At 47.0% G+C, this 17,171-nt stretch overlaps 1 protein-coding gene across 1 annotated transcript in view; it reads left to right on the forward strand.

The window, feature by feature from the left end:
* The window catches only part of ADGRG7 (adhesion G protein-coupled receptor G7), a 55,786-nt gene extending 40,118 nt beyond the window's left edge, over positions 1-15,668 (forward strand). Inside the window, exon 10 of the mRNA XM_056560849.1 lies at positions 15,430-15,668. Coding sequence (XP_056416824.1) covers positions 15,430-15,654 — 225 coding nt within the window. The 3' untranslated portion in view covers positions 15,655-15,668. The remainder of the gene's footprint in view (positions 1-15,429) is intronic.
* Positions 15,669-17,171: the final 1,503 nt, after the last annotated feature.

Consider the following 17,171-nt stretch of genomic DNA (forward strand, 5'->3'; position numbering starts at 1 on the left):
AGGGCCCTTCATCTGACCCATGGAAACCTGCCTAGCCAACTTCTGCAAAACCTCCGGATGATCCCTAGCAGACTTCAGGTTATGAGCAAAATGTGGAGAACTGTCAAACAAAAAGGGGATAAAAAACCCAAACGTGAAACCAAAATGCAACTGTAAAGCTGCCTCCTTATCAGGATACCGGTCGAGCCAAGCCATCATGACTACGCTCACCAGGGTCCTTCGGGTCACTGGGGGCTGCAGGCTTTCCCTGCAATTTGGAGGAGGGGCGAGGACACATGACGGCAGCATGAGCGCCCCCGCAAGAGGAGCACTAATGCTTGTATTTGCACAATCCAAAAAAAACGCAGTGGCCCTCGTTAAAGAGTCAACATGCCCCCGGATGGCGCACGGCCACTGAGCATGGCCCGGAAACCTGTCCAGCTGCAGTGGTCCCAGGCTGAAAGGTGGCGCCTTGGGAGACAACATAAGCCGCAGCCAAACATCTGTAACCTTCACACCCCAACCCATATCAGGTTGAAGGGCCAGCCGCCTCCTGAACTCCTCACCATACCGGCACAACGTCATACCGCCGTACTGCCGTGGGACTTATAGGATGAGTAAATCATATCCATATACACAAAAAGTTCAGAACAACGTTCAGGATGCCTCTGGCCCATCACACATCCCAAGGGCCTAAAGGCCTGAAGCCAATTGGACATAGTTCTTGCCACTTTGGGCCTGTGGTCAAAAGACCGCTCGCCCAAAGCCCGGCGCTCTTTGTCAACCGTGTGCTGGCCCACAGAGATCAAAGACCAGATATCCACATACCCATTACTCCATATCTTGTCCTTAACCTCCTCAGACAAATGGGAACCAAGGAGGCTAACACCGCAAAAGAAAGTATCCTTTAATACACAAGCCTTGGGGAGGGAAGGGGCGGGGACAGCATCACGCACTGCCGAACCGGGCGAAGACAGCCGGTCGGCCAGGGCCCTAAGGGCCGGCACCAACTCAGAACCCACACCATCCTTCCAAGCCCCAGAGTAAGAACACTTACCAGGACCAGAAGAAGCAGCAGGAGCAGGAACCACCGCGGGAACAACACCACTGCCCAAAGCTTGGGACGGAAGCGCGTTGGCAACCGCCAGACTTTGAGAACTCGGCCACCACTCGGAATGGCGCTGGGAACCGCGCCGGGAACCATCCTCAGAGGTAGCTGAGGAACTGGAGGATCCAGATGAAGAAGAAGGAGATCTCCAGTGGGAATGCACATTGCCTGAGGAAGTGCCCTTTGTGGACAAGAAACGCGTTGCTGTTGTGCCATTGAATAAACCTTATAAAGTAAACCTACGGATATCGTCACCTGTCTTCTACTGTAGCTGCGCCTGACTAAGATCCATTTTTTTCTGAAACGTTTGCTGTTCTTCTGTAGCAAATGGATTTCTAATCCAGTCATATATCTCTGAAGATAAAGAAGGGAAATAATGTACCGTGTTCTCTGACAAAGTTTTTAAATGGCTGATTCAATTCTATAACTTCTTCAACAGGCTGATTGTCAGTAACAAGTTGATTTAAAAGAGGAAACATCTCAGTACTTCCTGAAGAGAGGTGTCTTTCCCAAATTTTGAGTTTATTCTGAAAAGCCAGAAGTTTGTCTGTGGCGGTGAGCATGTTTTCCTTTGGTCCCTGCATGCTGGTGTTGGTATATACAGCCAGGTATGCCAATTTCTGCACAAATGCGTTATCTTCCAAAAGGCTTTGAAATCTAGCTTTATTGCTGTTCCTAAAGAAGATAAGCAATTCGTTTCTAAGTTCAAAGACTCTTGTCAAATCCACCTTAAATCAGTATGTTGAAGAAGGGTAACATGGTCCTTCTGCATATTTTCACACAACAGTGCAAAGATCCGTGACTGGAGAGGACGTTGCTTGATGAAGTTGACCATGTCCACAATGGCATCAAAAACCTCTGTTACGCCTAGCGCTCCGGGTCCCCGCTCCTCCCCGGAGCGCTCACGGCGTCTTTCTCCCTGCAGCTCCCCGGTCAGTCCCGCTGACCGGGAGCGCTGCACTGTCATGGCCGTTGGGGATGCGATTCGCACAGCGGGACGCGCCCGCTCGCGAGTCGCATCCCAGGTCACTTACCCGTTCCCGTCCCCTGCTGTCATGTGCTGGCGCGCGCGGCTCCGCTCTCTAGGGCGCGCGCGCGCCAGCTCCCTGAGACTTAAAGGGCCAGTGCACCAATGATTGGTGCCTGGCCCAATTAGCTTGATTGGCTTCCATCTGCTCCCTGCCTTTATCTGACCTCCTCCCATGCACTTCCTTGCCGGATCTTGTTGCCTTGTGCCAGTGAAAGCGTTTTGTGTGTCCTAAGCCTGTGTACCAGTACTACTGCTATCCACCCTGACTACGAACCTTGCCGCCTGCCCCCGACCTTCTGCTACGTCTGACCTTGCTTCTGTCTACTCCCTTGTACCGCGCCTATCTTCAGCAGCCAGAGAGGTTGAGCCGTTGCTAGTGGATACGACCTGGTCACTACCGCCGCAGCAAGTCCATCCCGCTTTGCGGCGGGCTCTGGTGAAAACCAGTAGTGACTTAGAACCGGTCCACTAGCACGGTCCACGCCAATCCCTCTCTGGCACAGAGGATCCACCTCCTGCCAGCCGGCATCGTGACAGTAGATCCGGCCATGGATCCCGCTGAAGTTCCTCTGCCTGTTGTCGCCGACCTCCCCACACTGGTCGCCCAGCAAGCCCGACAGATTGCCCAACAAGATCACCAGCTGTCGTACTTGACCACCATGACTCAGCAACTCCAGTCGCAGCTACAGCAGATTCAGTCTCAGCTACAGCAGCAGCAACCATCTCCTCCGCCAGCTCCTGCACCTCTTCCGCAGCGAGTGGCCACTCCTAGCCTCCGCCTGTCCTTGCCGGACAAATTTAATGGGGACTCTAAGTTTTGCCGTGGCTTTCTTTCGCAATGTTCCCTGCATTTGGAGATGATGTCGGATCAGTTTTCTACTGAAAGGTCTAAGGTGGCTTTCGTAGTCAGCCTTCTGTCTGGAAAAGCTCTGTCATGGGCCACACCGCTCTGGGACCGCAATGACCCCGTCACTGCCTCTGTACACTCCTTCTTCTCGGAAATTCGAAGTGTCTTTGAGGAACCTGCCCGAGCCTCTTCTGCTGAGACTGCCCTGTTGAACCTGGTCCAGGGTAATTCTTCCGTTGGCGAGTACGCCATACAATTCCGTACTCTTGCTTCTGAACTTTCCTGGAATAATGAGGCCCTCTGCGCGACCTTTAAAAAAGGCCTATCCAGCAACATTAAAGATGTTCTGGCCGCACGAGATACTCCTACCAACCTGCATGAACTCATTCATCTAGCCACTCGCATTGACATGCGTTTTTCTGAGAGGCATCAAGAGCTCCGCCAGGAAAAAGACTTAGATCTCTGGACACCTCTCCCACAGTCTCCATTGCAATCTGCGCCTAGGCCTCCCGCCGAGGAGGCCATGCAAGTGGATCGGTCTCGCCTGACCCTGGAAGAGAGGAATCGCCGTAAGGAAGAGAATCTTTGTCTGTACTGTGCCAGTACCGAGCATTTCTTGGTGGATTGCCCTATCCGTCCTCCACGCCTGGGAAACATACGCACGCACCCAGCTCACGTGGGTGTGGCGTCTCTTGGCTCTAAGTCTGCTTCTCCACGTCTCACGGTGCCTGTACGGATTTCTTCTTCAGCCAGCTCTTCCCTTTCAGCCGTGGCCTGCCTGGACTCTGGTGCCTCTGGGAATTTTATTCGGGAGTCCTTGGCGAATAAATTCCGCATCCCGGTGACCCGTCTTGTCAAGCCACTCCACATTTCCGCGGTCAACGGAGCCAGGTTGGATTGCACCGTGCGTTTCCGCACGGAGCCCCTCCTAATGTGCATCGGACCTCATCATGAGAAAATTGAGTTTTTGGTCCTCCCCAATTGCACTTCTGAAGTTCTCCTTGGACTACCCTGGCTTTTACACCATTCCCCAACCCTGGACTGGTCCACTGGGGAGATCAAGAGTTGGGGTCCCTCTTGTTCCAAAGACTGCCTTAAACCGGTTCCCAGTACTCCCTGCCGTGACCCTGTGGTTCCTCCTGTATCCGGTCTCCCTAAGGTCGTTAGGGACTCTGCCTGCCACAGAATATGCCTCTCCCCCCCTCCCAGTCCACTCAGGCAAGCCTCGGTGCCTCCTCATGGCCCTCGTCCTGGTGTCACACTGCCCCGTGCCAGGCCTCACCCTCTGCCCTCCCTCCCCATTCCCACTCCTGCTGTACTGCCTGCCATTGAGGAAACCATCCATTCCTTCCCGGTGTCCTCATCCCAGGGGAGGCAGTCACCGGACAAAAAAAAGGGGAGACCTAAGGGGGGGGGTACTGTTACGCCTAGCGCTCCGGGTCCCCGCTCCTCCCCGGAGCGCTCACGGCGTCTTTCTCCCTGCAGCTCCCCGGTCAGTCCCGCTGACCGGGAGCGCTGCACTGTCATGGCCGTTGGGGATGCGATTCGCACAGCGGGACGCGCCCGCTCGCGAGTCGCATCCCAGGTCACTTACCCGTTCCCGTCCCCTGCTGTCATGTGCTGGCGCGCGCGGCTCCGCTCTCTAGGGCGCGCGCGCGCCAGCTCCCTGAGACTTAAAGGGCCAGTGCACCAATGATTGGTGCCTGGCCCAATTAGCTTGATTGGCTTCCATCTGCTCCCTGCCTTTATCTGACCTCCTCCCATGCACTTCCTTGCCGGATCTTGTTGCCTTGTGCCAGTGAAAGCGTTTTGTGTGTCCTAAGCCTGTGTACCAGTACTACTGCTATCCACCCTGACTACGAACCTTGCCGCCTGCCCCCGACCTTCTGCTACGTCTGACCTTGCTTCTGTCTACTCCCTTGTACCGCGCCTATCTTCAGCAGCCAGAGAAGTTGAGCCGTTGCTAGTGGATACGACCTGGTCACTACCGCCGCAGCAAGTCCATCCCGCTTTGCGGCGGGCTCTGGTGAAAACCAGTAGTGACTTAGAACCGGTCCACTAGCACGGTCCACGCCAATCCCTCTCTGGCACAGAGGATCCACCTCCTGCCAGCCGGCATCGTGACAACCTCTTTTAATTCAGGTGGTATTGTTTTAGCAACCAAAACTTCACGTGGAGGATTTTGGGATTTTTTTCTTTGACAAGTGTCACAAAGCCTTTAATGGAGCGAACCATTGAGGGAACACCATCTGTGCAAATTCCAATACAGTTTTTCCAGGATGGATGACAAGATTCTAAATGGGAAGTTAAAACATTGAATATATATATATGCCTCTTGTATCTGTTTGCTGCTTACAGCAGCAGAAGTTTTCTACTATTTCTCCATCTTTACAAAACACACAAAGGCTATCAAATGGCACTTGTTTGTAATGTCAGTTGATTCATCAACTTGAATGGCAAACCTACTGTGCTCCAGCTTTTTGGACATAATCTTTTCAATATCATTTGACATGTCAATGACTCTACTACTAATTGTAATGTCTGAGGAGAAGAGGTCCACCTTCATTTCAGCTTGCTTTCCAAGCATAGTTCTCACAATCAACTTGCAAGCAGCCATTATTAACCTCTTAAGGATGCATGGCATACATGTACGCCCTGCGCTCGGTCACGGTCTATAACGCCTCCGTGATCCCGCGTCATAGCTGGTCGGTCCCGGCGGCTAATGAAAGCTGGGACCTTGGGCTAAAAGCGTGCAGCACCGATCGTTGTGCCGTGTTAACCCTTTAGACGCAGCATTCAAAGTTGATCTTGCGTCTAAAGTAACAAAAATACACTTCAGGCGGCTCAGTCGGGCTGATCGGGACCATCGTGGTGAGATCGTAATGTCCCGATCAGCATAGAACGCGGAGGGTCCGTTACCTGCCTCCGGTGTGTCCGATCGGCGATTGATTGCTCCAAGCATGAAATACAGGCTTGAGCAATGGACCGCCGATAACACTGATCATTGCCATGTTAATGCATGGCAGTGATCTGTGTAGAAGATCAGTGTGTGCATTGTTATAGCCACTATAGGGGGCTATAACATACGAAAAAAAAGTGTGAAATAAAAGTGAATAAAGATCATTTAACCCCTTCCCTAATAAAAGTAGGAATCACCCCCCTTTTCCCATTTAAAAAAAAAACTGTGAAAATAAAAATAAACATAAACATATGTGATATCGCCGCATATGGAAATGTACGAACTATAAAAAATATATTGTTAATTAAATGGCATACGCACAAAAGTAATCCAAAGTCCAAAATAGCGTATTTAAGTCACTTTTTATATCATGAAAAAGTGAATGAAAAGCGATCAAAAAGTTTGATCAATACAAAAGTGGTACTGCTAAAAACTTCAGATAACGGCACTAAAAATTAGCCCTCATACTGCCCCGTATGCGGAAAAATAAAAAAGTTATAGGAGTCAAAAGATGACAATTTTAAACATATTCATTTTCGTGCATGTAGTTATGATTTTTTCCAAAAGTACGACAAAATCAAACCTATATAAGTAGGGTATCATTTTAATCGTATGGACCTACAGAATAAAGGTAAGGTCTAATTTTTACCGAAAAATTTACTGCATAGAAACAGAAGCCCCCAAAATTACAATATGGCATTTTTTCTTCAATTTTGTTGCACAATTAATTTATTTTCCGTTTCGTCATGGATTTTTTGGTAAAATGACTAATGTCACTGCAAAGTAGAATTGGCAGCGCAAAACATAAGCAATAATATGGAATTTTAGTTGCAAAATTGAAAGGGTTATGATTTTTAAAAGGTAAGGAGGAAAAACGAAAGTGCAAAAATTTAAAATCCCTGAGTCCTTAAGGGGTTAAATGCTTTCTGCAATTGTATAACTCTTCACTTTTTTGGCAACTAGCACTGCTACCAAATAACTTGCTTATTGAGCATTTTCACTGACAGTGACTGTTTTCTCAAAGCTCTGACGCTGCCTTTTTTGTGAACCCAAAAGTCTCTCAAAATAAGCAACTGATTTCCCTTACAAATGGCCATGATGTGTCAGAAGGTGTTGTTTCAGTTTTAATAGTACATCGCGGTATTCGCAAGTTTACTGCCACAAACCAAACACATCGGAATGGGACAGTCTACATCACTAGTGGCTACAAATCCCATAGCTAATTCACTTTCACTGTATAATCTTGTTTTTCTTTTCTCACTCATTTCTGTACTTGGTTCTGCATCACATCTTTCTGTACTTGGCCCCGCTTCACATCTTTCTGTGCTTGGTTCTGCATCACATCTTTCTGTACTTGGCCCCGCTTCACATCTTTCTGTGCTTGGCCCTGCTTCACATCTTTCTGTACTTGGCCCTGCTTCACATCTTTCTGTACTTAGCCCTGCTTCGCATACTACTGTACTCGGCCCTGCTTCGCATATTACTGTACTCGGCCCTGCTTCGCATATTGCTGTACTCTGCCCTGTTTCACCTCTTTCTGTACTTGGCCCTGCTTAATGTGTTTCTGCACTTGGCCCTGTTTCATCATCCCTTTTTTCTTCTGTAACCTCCTTTATTTTCAAGTACCTCAACATTTTAGCTAACAGAACTAACTCTGCTGTAACACTCACGTTCCTGAAGACAGGAACTCCGGTGTATGTGGATTCGCTTGACCTGTGTGGCAGATGATTCGGACCATACCAGGGAGCAGAGTCTAAGGTGCCGCTGGTCTTCACCAGAGCCTGCCGCAAAGCAGGATGGGCTTGCAGCTGCAGGCGACACCCAGGTTACTACCCCTGGCACGGCTCGACCACACAGGTGGCTGAGGTGATGCGAGGCACAGGAGGGATGAGGCAACTCGTAGTCTGGATAGCAGTAGGTCAGAGCACGCGGCACAGTAGCGTAGTCAGGACGTAGCAGGAGTAAGGTCAAGTCACAAGAGAAGGAGATCTGGTACCCGGCAAGGCAATACAATGGAACGCTTTCTCTAGGGCACAAGGCAACAAAGATCCGGCAGAGAACTGAAGAGGGTGGGGGGATTTATAAACAAGCCACAGGTGGTTACACTAATGAGCGTACTGGCCCTTTATATCTTAAAACTCCGGTGCGCGCATGCCCCAAGGGACGGGGACACGTGCGCTGGAGCAGAGAGGTGGAGGCAGAGGCAGGAGAAATACCCGGAGAGTGACGCACTGGGGCTCGCATGCGGGCGCGTCCCGCGATGCGAGTCCCAGCCCCGTCTGCAGAAGAAGGTAAGGGGACTATGCGCCCACGGCCAGAAAACTTAACCTCAATTTTTGCCCTTCCACAAGAAGGCCCCTAAATGCATTAATTGTTTCAATGATGAGTCACAAACAGTTAAATCGAGACTGTCATCATATGTGGCCCATCTTTGACACAAGTGATGCAGCTGTGGCCTCCCCACTCCTCCTGATCCTTTGTACAGCAAGTGTAAACATTAAGTAAATGTGGTGTTAGAATTTGTGTCTGTACTTACAAACACTCTTGATCTCTGTTGGCTCCTTCTGGTATCTTCAGTTAAGAAAGTTGTACCTGCAAGAAGGATAAGAGATGACAAGTGAGGTGTGATTGAAATAAAAAAGTCAGGGTTGTCAAAAAAAATTATTTACAGTGTTAGGCTAGGATCACACTACTGAATTCATGCCTGCAATTCCGCTTTGAAATGGCAGGCAGAAATTCTGCTTACTAAAATGTATAGTGTAGTGAATGGGTTTCCGTTCACAAATTCACACTTCAGAATTTGTGAAGCGGAATTTGTGAACGGAAAATCTGCTGTAAAATTTCCGCATGAAGAATGGGGTTGCTCATTCTTCAGGCTGAAATACTCCCGGAACACGTTGCTGTCTGATTCAGTTGGTGCTGGCCGCACTCAGAATCCGTAGTGTGAACCTAGCCTTAGAGTTCACGTAGTTCCATTGCATTTCTTGACATCTCACTTTTTGTGAACAGGTAGCGTAGATGGCCAGGAATTATCAGTCGGTCAGCTTGTGTGCTGTGTTGTCTGTGACAGCAGAGTTGTACCTGCAGGAAGGAAAAGAGATGAGTGAACTCAGGTGTGATGGAAAAGAAAGAAGTCATGAAAGTACTAGTATACATCAAAGAAACACTGATTAACAGATTACAATCTGTTAATCAGTGTTATTGCCATTGCAGCATACTAGGACTTCAATGGCCACTGACAGAAAAACGTTGGACATGTTTTGTAAGTCACACTGACATTTGTACAAACTATTCTTTTCCATCACACCTGAGTTCACTCTTCTCTTCAAATCACACATTTATCAACATATGATGAGGCAGGGCCAAGTACAGAATTTTTTTTTTTTTTTAAATCACACAGTCGCAGAAAGCCTGATTATAGGAAAGCAGAAACAGAAGTAAAAAAAAAGTCCCTTTCCTCTTAGACAATACTATTAGTAGATAAGTACTTGACATGTCAAGTGATATTCAAAACTTAATGTCCAAAAAGCTGCCGAAAATTCGGCTTGCCCTTCAAGTTGATATATCAACAGACAGTACAAGCAAGTGCCATTTGCTGGCCTTTGTGCGTTTTTTCATTGATGTCGAAATAGTCATTGATTTGGTCATTGTCTTTGATGTTGACTGATGCTGCTTTAAGCAGCTACCAAGTCCAACAAGAGTCATATAAATATTAAATATTTTAATTTCATATTTAGAATTTTTAAATCTTTCCTGGAATAGCTGTGTGGGAATTTGCACAGATTGTGCTGCCTCAATGTTTGGCTCCAATTAAAAGCTTTGTCACACTTGTCTCAAAAATAATTTTTTCCAAAAATCACCCACTACTTCCTCCACCGTCAATTTCTTTCCTTTGCTATTAAAATAGTCCGTAAAGTCAACTTGTTAGTGACAAGTCAGGCTGGGTTCACACTACGTTTTCTCCCATACGGGAGCACATACGGCAGGCACATACCTCGCGCTCCCGTATACCTTTCTATGCGCTCCCGTATGTCATTCATTTCAATGAGCCGACTGGAGTGAAACGTTCGGTCCGGTCGGCTCATTTTTGCGCCGTATGCGCTTTTACAACCGGACCTCAAACCGTGGTTGACCACAGTTTTAGGTCCGGTTGTAAAAGCGCATACGGCACAAAAATGAGCCGACCGGACCGAACGTTTCACTCCGGTTGGCTCATTGAAATGAATGACATACGGGAGCGCATACGAAGGCATACGGGAGCGCGAGCTTTTAGCTCCCCCCTGCCATATGCGCTCCCGTATGGGAGAAAACGTAGTGTGAACCCACCCTCAGCCTGTTGAAGAAGTAAATGAATAAGCAGTCCATTTGAAAGCCTTGCCATACAGCCAGACATTTATTTCCCTTCTTTATCTTCAAAGTTTTATGACTTTATTAGAAATTCCTTTGCTGCAGAATTGTCCATTGCACAGTTTACCCTTCTGGGAGAAGAGCAGATAAATTAAGTGAGGCGTGCTAGAACACTAAAGATCACATTTTTAGAAGTCAATACCGTAGTTTTCTGGCTTTCCATTGAAACAGATATATATCCCACAATATATCAATAAGATGTCGACATTCTCGTCCAATTCATTCTCTAACTCGTAAATATGTAAGAAGGCATTCTAATGTCTACCATACACTGCTCAAAAAAAAAGAAGAAAAAAAAAGGGGAACACTTAAACAACACAATGTAACTCCAAGTCAATGACACCCACACAAGTGGCTCAGGTAGTACAGCTCATCCAGGATGGCACATCAATGCGAGGTGTGGCAAGAAGGTTTGCTGTGTCTGTCAGCATGGAGGTGCTACCAGGAGACAGGCCAGTACATCAGGAGATGTGGAGGAGGCAGTAGGAGGACAACAACCCAACAGCAGTACCGCTACCTGAGCCTTTGTGCAAGGAGGAGCACTGCCAGAGCCCTGCAAAATGACCTCCAGCAGGCCACAAATGTGCATGAGTCAGAAACAGTCAGAAACGGTCAGAAACAGACTCCATGAGGGTGGTATGAGGGCCCGACATCCACAGGTGGGGCTTGTGCTCACAGCCCAACACTGTGCAGGATGTTTGGCATTTGCTAGAGAACACCAAGATTGGCAAATTCGCCACTGGTGCCCTGTGCTCTTCACAGATGAAAGCAGGTTCAGACTGAGCACATGTGACAGACGTGACAGAGTCTGGAGACGCCGTGGAGAACATTCTGCTGCCTGCAATATCCTCCAGCATGACTGGTTTAGCGGTGGGTCAGTAATGGTGTGGGGTGGCATTTCTTTGTGGGGCCGCACAGCCCTCCATGTGCCTGCTAAAGGTAGCCTGACTGCCATTAGGTACCGAGATGAGATTCTCAGACCCCTTGTGAGACTATATACTGGTGCGGTTGGCCCTGGGTTATTCCTAATGCAAGACAATGCTAGACCTCATGTGGCTGGAGTTTGTCAGCAGTTCTTGCAAGAGGAAGGCATTGATGCTATGGACTAGCCCGCCCGTTCCCCAGGCCTGAATCTGATTGAGCACACCTGGGACATCATGTCCCGCTCTATCCATCAACACCACGTTGCACCACAGACTGTCCAGGAGTTGGTCGATGCTTTAGTCCAGGTCTGGGAGGACATCCCTCAGGAGACCATCCGCCACCTCATCAGGAGCATGCCCAGGCATTGTAGGAAGGTCATACGGGCACGTGGAGGCCACACACACTACTGAACCTCGTGACTTGTTTTAAGGACATTACATCAAAGTTGGATCAGCCTGTAGTGTAGTTTTCCACTTTGATTTTGAGTGTGACTCCATACCCAGACCTCCATGGGTTGATAAATTTGATTTCCATTGATAATTTTTTTGTGATTTTGTTGTCAGCACTTTCAACTATGTAAAGACGAAAGTATTTCACACGATTAGTTCATTTATTCAGATCTAGGATGTGTTATCTTAGGGTTCCCTTTATGTTTTTGAGCAGTGTACATTAAGAGTAAGCAGAGGAACGTTTTTCTTTAGAAGAAATTAGACTGTGTTTTTCCAAAATCAGGCCCACAATCCACATGGTGTGCAAGGCAAAGCAAGTCTAGGTTTAACACTAACAAGGTTTGACACTAACAGAAAGCATTAGAGGGGGATTCAGCAAGCGTTTGTAAAGGGGAAAGTCTGCAAACTGTTGCCAGCACTGGGTGAGATTGTCATCAGTACCAAAATAATGTCTGTTGCTGTGATGCCCATAGTAAACAATCAGATGGCTTGTTTCATTTTTCAGAGGCTTTGCTATGGGCAACCCAGCAACATTTCCTCTGGACAGATTTTGAAAAATCTCCCTCCACAAAAAAAAATTAATGGGGGAAAAAATACATTCACCTGATCAAATTTTTTTTACCTTCAGCGATTTTTTTGCCCATGCTAAAAAATGTATGACTTTTTGATAGTGCTGTTCACAGTTATTTTTGTAAAACAAGTCAGGGCTGGTATGGATTTGCGCCTCAGTGCAGTTGCGACAAACTGAAAAGCCGCACTTGATAAATTCCTGACCACTGCATATCAGCTGAAATCACAACTTCCAACCTTCTGATTCTAAAGCAAAAGTCGCAATGAAAAGTCTCTAAACAGCATTTGATCGGGGGACATTTATCAAAACCTGTCAAGAGAAAAAGTTGCTGAGTTGCTCATAGCAACCAATCAGATTGCGACTATTTTTTTTAAGTCCTCTGAAAAATGAAAGAAGCAATCTGATTGGTTGCTATGGGCAACTATGCAACCTTTCCTCTGAACAGGTTTGGATCAATATCCCCAAAACTGTGCACTACTAAATCAGGGTAAAAGCAATGATAATTCCCTCCCCCCCCCCCCCCCCCCCTTGGGGGCTTGGGGAGATGAACGAATGGGTTTGAAAGAGACATATCATCTGTCATTGGCTGTCCAGGCATGCTGGGAGTTTGAGTTTTGATACCACTGGATGCATCCTGGCAGGCAAACACTGCATTTCACCCTTACAGGACCGGAGGGTCAGTCCAGCCCTGACCACATGTACCCCATGTCCCCTCTGCACTTCTCATAACCACCGCAATGACCAGTCCAGTCCTGACCACATGTACCCCATGTCCCATCAGCACTTCTCAAAACCACCGCAATGACCAGTCTAGCCCTGACAACATGTACACCATGTCCCCTCCGCACTTCTCATAACCACCGCAATGACCAGTCCAGCCCTGACCACATGTACCCCATGTCCCATCCGCAATTCTCATAACCACCGCAATGACCAGTCCAGCCCTTAACACATGTACCCCATGTCCCCTCCGCGCTTCTCATAACAGTTATGAGAAGTGCAGAGGGGACATGGGGTACATGTGTTCAGGGCTGGACTTGCCTGGCCATTGCAGTGGTTATGACACGACCACCGCAATGGCCAGGCCAGTCCAGAAATGACCATATGTACCACATTTCCCCTCCTCACTCCTCATAGCCGCCACTGTTGTTGTTGTTACTGTGCACAACTGACAGGTCGGTAGTGGAGCTCGGGTCTACTGCGATCCTCCGTGGTGGGAAATCTGCAGCTTCATGGGCGGAATAGCACTGGCGATGTGCGATTCCCACCCTGAGGTAGCCAATGAGCATGGACCAGCGGTAAGGGGGTGGTGGTGGTGGTGGTGGTGGTGGGGGGGGGGGGCGTAGTAGTTGTCAGGAGTGAGAGAGAGAGAAAAAAAAAGCCTGCTGGAGCCCCCGGCCCTTCTGGCAGTGCGCAATGGTAACCCAGGGTACCGGGGAACCCCGTTTGGGAATCACTGCCATAGAGTGACCCACCAGAGGACCTGGGGTTGCCTAGAGGCTTCTTTTACACTGCCATTAGGACACAGCAGTGTGACAGCCGTCGAGGGAGCCGGGGAGAATAGTGGGCGAAAAATTTCTGCATGTGCTGTCTTTTTCTCCTGCTACTCCCGCTACAAAATAACGGCGCCCGATGGACTTCCTTATCGTAAATGGGATCCATAGGGACCAGTTATTTCCCATTGTGCCCCGTCCCGATAACAGCCGTTAAAGTCTGAACAGAAGAGCCTAACGGCCGTTTAAAGACGGGGCACCACGGCAGTGTGAAAGTAGCCTTAGTTTTGTATTTACAATGATAGCAGTTAAACTAAAGGGGTAAAGTTTCTCCTTGAGGAGAGCACCAAATAGACAAGTCGAGACATATAGGCCATTTATACTCCACTGGGAGTATAGGATATGTAAAGTAGCTTTCTGACTCTTTTAAAAGCCTTAATACACAAACGAAGGGTTTAATAGCCAAGAAATTCTACCAAAAGAGGGTAATCCATTTGTAAACTTTCCCTTTTAGAAGAGATTATGGATTAACTATTAGAATTTCCAGTCATGTTTTAAGGCTCTTAAAGAGTTAGACATTGTCTTGCAGGGGTGCTACCTCCAGGAGGTGGCACAACAGAGCAAGCTTGTTTCCTTTCTACTTTACATATCATTTTTCCTTGTGATAACTGTAGAAGATGACACAGGTATAATAAACAATACAAATATAGAACAACCCCACTAAGTCTGGCCAGCTCCCCTGATGGTAAGCTCCTTATGGGATGTCCAACTGCTGGAACTCCCTGTAGTCAGCAGTTATGATCAGGAAAGTTGTCCTTCTCATTCTTCTCTTTTTACAGTAACCATGCACAATGAATGTATTGCATTTAAAGGGGTTCTCCACCATAAGGTGTAGTACGTACCTGGCAGACAGTAATGGACATGCTTAGGAAGGATCTGCGCTTGTCTTGGGGATAAATGGCTATGTCATGAGATTACCATAACACTGTGGCTAGCTTTTTGTGAACTGGTATTTCCTGTTTGACTCTTCTTTGTTTGACTACAAATCCCACAATTCCATTTTCCTCCCTCCCCCACATCAGCCACCCCACCCATTGAAACATAAATGAGCTGCATCCATTCAAAAGACCTGTGGTTTTCAATCAGGGTGCCTACAGCTGTTGCATTAGTTGCAGATTGATCTCTCTCCCACCAAGCGATCCCTCCACCCATAGAAGTAGACAAGCTTCCTGTCATCAGCTGACTAGTGAGTCAGGTCTCGACCGCATTGCAAGCTGGGAAAAAGTGACAACTGTCATTTTGTATGCTGTTAAAAATAAATATTGGGGTGAAAATCACAGAAGAATTGTGAGAAAACCGTCACACACAGGTACAGACACTATATTATGAACTATACTAACTTTACAGCCCCTGTAGCATAGTCAAATAAAAAAAAATCATGGAATACCCCTTTAAATTTCTGTTTTGCTGTTTTGCTCAGGCTTATAAACAAGCATACAGGGAACTTACCATCTTTGACATCTATATTCCTTATAGACAGGTTGTCCTCATGGAACAACACCTGTAATGCTTCATTTTATTGAATAAGTGAGCTACACTTTAAAGTCACCCATTTTACTGAAAGGTCCATAATGCTCTTATTTTATGTTTTTTTTTCCCTAGGGTGTACAAATCTTTGTATTTTATACATTAAGATCTCCAATATTCTTAAAGAAAGTTCTTGTTCTCATTCGCAAGTTTAATTCATGCAAAGTATACCTGCATTCGGAGACATATTGGGTTAACAAGATCCGAGAACAGACAACGAGAAGATACCATGAAAGATTTCGAAACTTGTCAAACTCGACTGCTGATTTATTGTCTGATGACATAAAGACCGAAGAATAAATAATGTTTTTATACTGCAAGTCTCTGAATATTTTATTAATCTTTTGGGTAGGAACACAGGTGCCTTACTTGGCGGCTTATTTGCTGCTGCGTATTTTCCCACCCATTGAAGTCAATGGTTAGCAAAATCAGGTTCGAATTGTGCTACCTATTGGCCAGGTTCACACTACAGAATCCGGAGCCATAGAATTACTGGCCAGAGATCTGAGAGCGCCCAGCACAGACTGGATCAGTTGGTGCTGGAACCGCATGGACATTGCCGTCCACCAGAACGTTTAGCAGGTTCAATGTTCTGGTTGAATCTTTTGCTCGAAATTTTCTGCCAGAAATTCCTACCAGAAAATTCTGCATTGTGAATGGATTCATGGAAAACTCATACACCTGCATTTTACCTTCAGGCAGCGGAATTTCCGACCGAAATTAGGAATTGGAATTCCGGTCGGGAATTCCGTAGTGTGAACCATTGATGTCAATGGGTAGAAAAATATGCAGCAGCAAAATAAGGCATTAGTGATGAGCGGCATTGGCCATATTCAAATTCAAGAAATTTCGCGTATTTGAGGAAGAAAACAGTGAGGGGGGGGGGGCAACTCTACTATTGGTTGCTAGGGATGTTGTTAATAACCTCTGACAAGTGTATTTGCATCATTCTAATTGGCCCACAAGTGAAAAGAAGGAATATGCTACTATGCGAATGTGCGTGTATGCGGAAAAAAAGCGAATATTCGTAATTTCGAAGATATAGCGAATATATTCGCAATATTTGCAAATTTGCGATATTCGCAATAAAAATTTGAAACGCGAATATTCGCACCCAGCACTATAAGGCATGTGTGACCCTAGCGTTAATGTGAATTGTCTCCATGTGCCTGAACCAGTGTTTCCCAAACAGGGTGCCTCCAGCTGTTGCAAAACTACAACTCCCAGCATGCCCGTACAGCCAAAGGCTGTCCGGTTATGCTGGAAGTTTTAGTTTTGCAATAGCTTTTCACTTAAAACGGCACATAGGTCCCAAATGGAGCAACTGGGTGACTCAGTTTGGCCATAGAAATCAAATGGAGTGTATGTTGGATGCACGTTGTATGAGTATTGGTCATTTCAATGACCCGAGCAGACCGTGTACGGCCTAAAGAGTCAATAAAATGAATGCCATCCCTTGCAACCAGTCGGCAACACGTTTTCAGTGGGATGCCGACGAATGTGTCTAAAGAGAGGCAAAAAGCAGTGTGGACCTGCCCTTACTCTATGGGACTACACTGCATAATATTTAGATAAGAAATCATGTACGTGTGAATTTGCAGTCACCCAAAAAAAATCCAACATCCAAACTAGGCTCATATTTTGCACAAATACTTGTGTTGCGATACATGAGACTGCATGACAGCACATCCCATGATATGTCACCATGTACATCCAGCCTGCTGGTCATTGAGAGGATTTCCCAGCTCTGATCTCACACTAGCAGCACCTGTGTTAGCGCCCCCCACAGGTGTATCAGGAAATAAATAGAGGGTTTG

This window comes from Hyla sarda, chromosome 2, assembly GCF_029499605.1.
Source record: "Hyla sarda isolate aHylSar1 chromosome 2, aHylSar1.hap1, whole genome shotgun sequence".
Taxonomy (NCBI): Eukaryota; Metazoa; Chordata; class Amphibia; order Anura; family Hylidae; genus Hyla; species Hyla sarda.